Source organism: Montipora foliosa, chromosome 11 (assembly GCF_036669935.1).
Source record: "Montipora foliosa isolate CH-2021 chromosome 11, ASM3666993v2, whole genome shotgun sequence".
Lineage (NCBI taxonomy): Eukaryota > Metazoa > Cnidaria > Anthozoa > Scleractinia > Acroporidae > Montipora > Montipora foliosa.
The window spans coordinates 47,271,319-47,274,781 of NC_090879.1; the positions used below are offsets into that span (position 1 = coordinate 47,271,319).

Sequence of the window (3,463 nt, forward strand, 5' to 3'; positions counted from 1 at the left end):
GCTACAGGACAAACATTTGATTTGACGTTACTTCTGATCAAAATTAATAATCCATAGCTGATAGCATTATCAGTGCGTGCATTTAAATGACGTTGAGTTTAGTTATGTTTAGTAAGAGTGCCTCTCCCGTAGCTATCATTACCATGCACTAGCTTGGACATATCGAATCAAGCAAAGCTAATGATATTAAAAAGTATTTTTTTCCAGAATGTGATGTGCTGTAAAATACTATTTACTACTAAAGTCAACATGCAAAAAAAACTCTGTAGGATGTTGGCTTTTAAGGAAAATTAGGATAATTGTTCAGCTGGTCTAAATGGAAGTACGTGTCATGTCTTCTTAATGATCAACATTTGATTGCAATAGGAAGCCCAAGATCTTGGAGGTCCAAGGAAAGAGTTCTTCCAACTAATTCTGCAAGCGATAAAGGAAAAATACTTCGACAGAGGCTTGTTACCTCATCACGAGAAAGGTTATCAGACTGTTGGCACCATATTTGGTATGTTCTGAGTATTTACAACATACCTCTAAAGACATGTCTTCTATTAATCATTTCTTAATTGTTGTGTGGCACAACATGTTTGTTTGTCAAGTAGTACAGGTATATAAGCTTGCTATTGTACAGAATAGATAGATTACATAGCAGTTGTACGATGTATATCCTTACAAATTACTGGTAAAAATGTCATCAGATAGATGGCTGCAACTGAGAAGTTTACAGTAGGTAAAGTTTGTCCTCCCAAATAAAGTAAGCCTTTGTTTACATGAGAACAGCCATTTTAGTGCACAAAATGTTAACTGTCCTGTATAAGAATTTGAAAATGGTAATTATTATTACTGTTCAAATTAATTTTAATTTCAGCTTTGAGCATTCTTCAAAATGGCAAACTCCCCCGGTTTCTAACTGATGGGACACTGGATGAGTTATTCAACAACCACTCCCCTTCACCATGTATAGTGTCACTGCGCAAGGGTTTAAATGAGCTAGGAATATACCAGGTCAGTGAAAAGGACTTTTCCAGCCATTGAGAATAATAATTATTATTATCAATACGTGCTGCCAAAGGACAAACTGCCCTCTTTAAAACGTGCCTTCTTGCGGGCCAAACGGGAAATGTTAATCATTCCTATCAGCCTTTTCAAAACTAGATCACATTTGACTTTTATTGTAAACAAAAGGAATTTTATTGGACTTCTGTTTAGCTGATTGTTGTAGCAGCAGCCTTCCAAACGATAGTTTCATGCTTCATATCTGTTTTAAACATTTTTCTCTTACTAAACGAATTTGTACCATTTGGCCTTGTGTATTGATAATAATGATACTCAAATGACTTTTGTCGGGCATATAGCTTATTTGTGTCCCTCGTACCATCATCGCTCCGCTCGGGCGCAAATGACGCACGCAGGCCAGAAATAAGGTATATGCCCTCCAAAAGTCATGTGATTGTCCTATTGTATAGTTATTGGTCCTTGTACCAGCCTTGTTTCACTGCTACAATAATTACAGGGTTAAATTCATTAATACTCCATTTGCAACTGTCATGTATTATATTAAAATACTTCCACTTAACAAAAAAATCTTAACCTAATATTTACCAGTAACTGACATTGTTATGCAGAGTGGCTGCCATGTATTTCGTAACTATTGCCAGAGCCTTTGTACTCTATTTAATTTTTAGCTTGCCAAAGAGCTTCCACTATTTGTATATCTGTTCATAAAAAGTGAAGCTACAACTCTGACAGTAAGAAAGTTACACCAACTCCTGAAACCAGAGTTCAGTGAAAGTGGGTCAAATGCAAGAATGTATGAGGGGGATGTATATAGTGCTTTCATTAAGTATGTTAGAGAAACTGCAAGTAAGTCAAAAGTCATTTCAATAATTTATTATAGACTGTTGAAAAGCACAAGAATCCTTATATTTTGTATCCAACTTTAATAAAACTAAATGTAATTAAAACCTATACACGGTAAACATGGACCAAGGGCTGCTTCGTGTGGAGTAAGGTGAAGTACCAATGTCAGTTGTCGCCTGAGAGCAATGCTGTGTTATACTTCAAGTACTTTTAAAAGCAAGAATAAAGCATGTCTAGCCTCCCATCTTGCCAACTAATTTAATATCTGTCACTGTGATCTTGGTGTTTTTTATGAAGTTCCATCACATAAGTGCTGTTCCAAGTCCATTTCATACCAATGCAAATGTTCCAGATCCCAAAGCTGTTTAGGCATGTTCTCTGAAAATGATACTGTATTCTGTCTATGCAAGCTTTTTAATGTGTGCTTATGATTACTTGTTCTTAACACTAATAATTATGGTTTTATTCGGCTTAAGTATTTCATGAAACTGTCTTGTATGAAATTGTTTCAGGTGGGCGTAGGGGAAAAGTCACTCTTGGGCACATCCTGCAGTTTGTAACTGGTGTTAATGAACAGCCTATTCTGGGGTACACAATGCAACCATCAATTGTATTCACTGTGGTTGGAATTGGTGGGTTCCTTCCAACCTCAAGCACGTGCATCAACTGTCTGAAGCTGCCTCGGGGAACAGCAGATACCCCACTACCAGACGTGGACAAGCTTCATTGTTTGTATTATTATGCCTTTTCTAATGTATATTTTGGACTTCTGTAAGGATAGCAACATGTGGGCTGTACCATGAAAAGAGCGTAGAGAAGGCATTCAAGATACTGGAAATACATAAATCAATAACTATAACAAAAAGCAACATATAAGGACCTCCACCCTGTGCCACCCTTGCTCCTCTGGAGCAAGGGTGGCACAGTTGGTTAGTGGGCGGCCTTGGTGCATAAGGTCCCGAGTTCGATCCCCGGATCTCACATCCTTGTTTCGACTTCCTTCCTTTCAGTGTAGCCAAAGTAGCTTTAAATACCCTTAAAACGGAGCACTGATGGAAAGAGGGGGGTAAAATGAGCGCACCGTCGGCTTCCTGGGAGAGTACTCTGTAGAGAGTAAAGGAACTTCCGACGTTAAATAACGTGTACCTTTACCTTTATCTTATTTAACCTGGAAGTTAAAGTTCTCAAGGAAATCTATTTTGACATGGCAAATATTGTGTTTCGGTCAGAAATAAAAGTATGTTACTTATATCTGTTCTATTTTATAATGAAATAAAATCCTAACCTTAACGACTCTTTTGATTTTGTGGAAGATCTTGAATTTTTTACTTTAAGTCTACAACAGTGTTCACAGTGTGCAGTAAGCCTTTTTAAAAGTCGCAAGGCTCAAGAGTGATTGAGATCAAATTTATCAATACATCACACAGATGACAAGAATTCAACAAAAAAGATGAACACTGGGAAACTATGTTGTTAGCTCAAGTAGTTCTGCTATCTATTACTGTGTGCAGACAATTCTAAAACACCAAACCAAGAACTCGAGTAAGCAAGCTTTTTACATGAGCCAAGATTATAAGTAGGAACCGTTTTAGCACAATGATGTTACATG

The 3,463-nt window shown here is 37.2% G+C and overlaps 1 protein-coding gene across 1 annotated transcript in view; it reads left to right on the forward strand.

Moving 5' to 3' along the window:
* LOC137977256 (uncharacterized) overlaps window positions 1-2,629 on the forward strand; it is a 2,835-nt gene extending 206 nt beyond the window's left edge. Inside the window, exons 2-5 of the mRNA XM_068824505.1 lie at window positions 367-499; window positions 863-999; window positions 1,680-1,857; window positions 2,367-2,629. Of these exons, the coding sequence (XP_068680606.1) occupies window positions 367-499; window positions 863-999; window positions 1,680-1,857; window positions 2,367-2,629 (711 nt within the window). The remainder of the gene's footprint in view (window positions 1-366; window positions 500-862; window positions 1,000-1,679; window positions 1,858-2,366) is intronic.
* The last annotated feature ends 834 nt before the right edge of the window (window positions 2,630-3,463 follow it).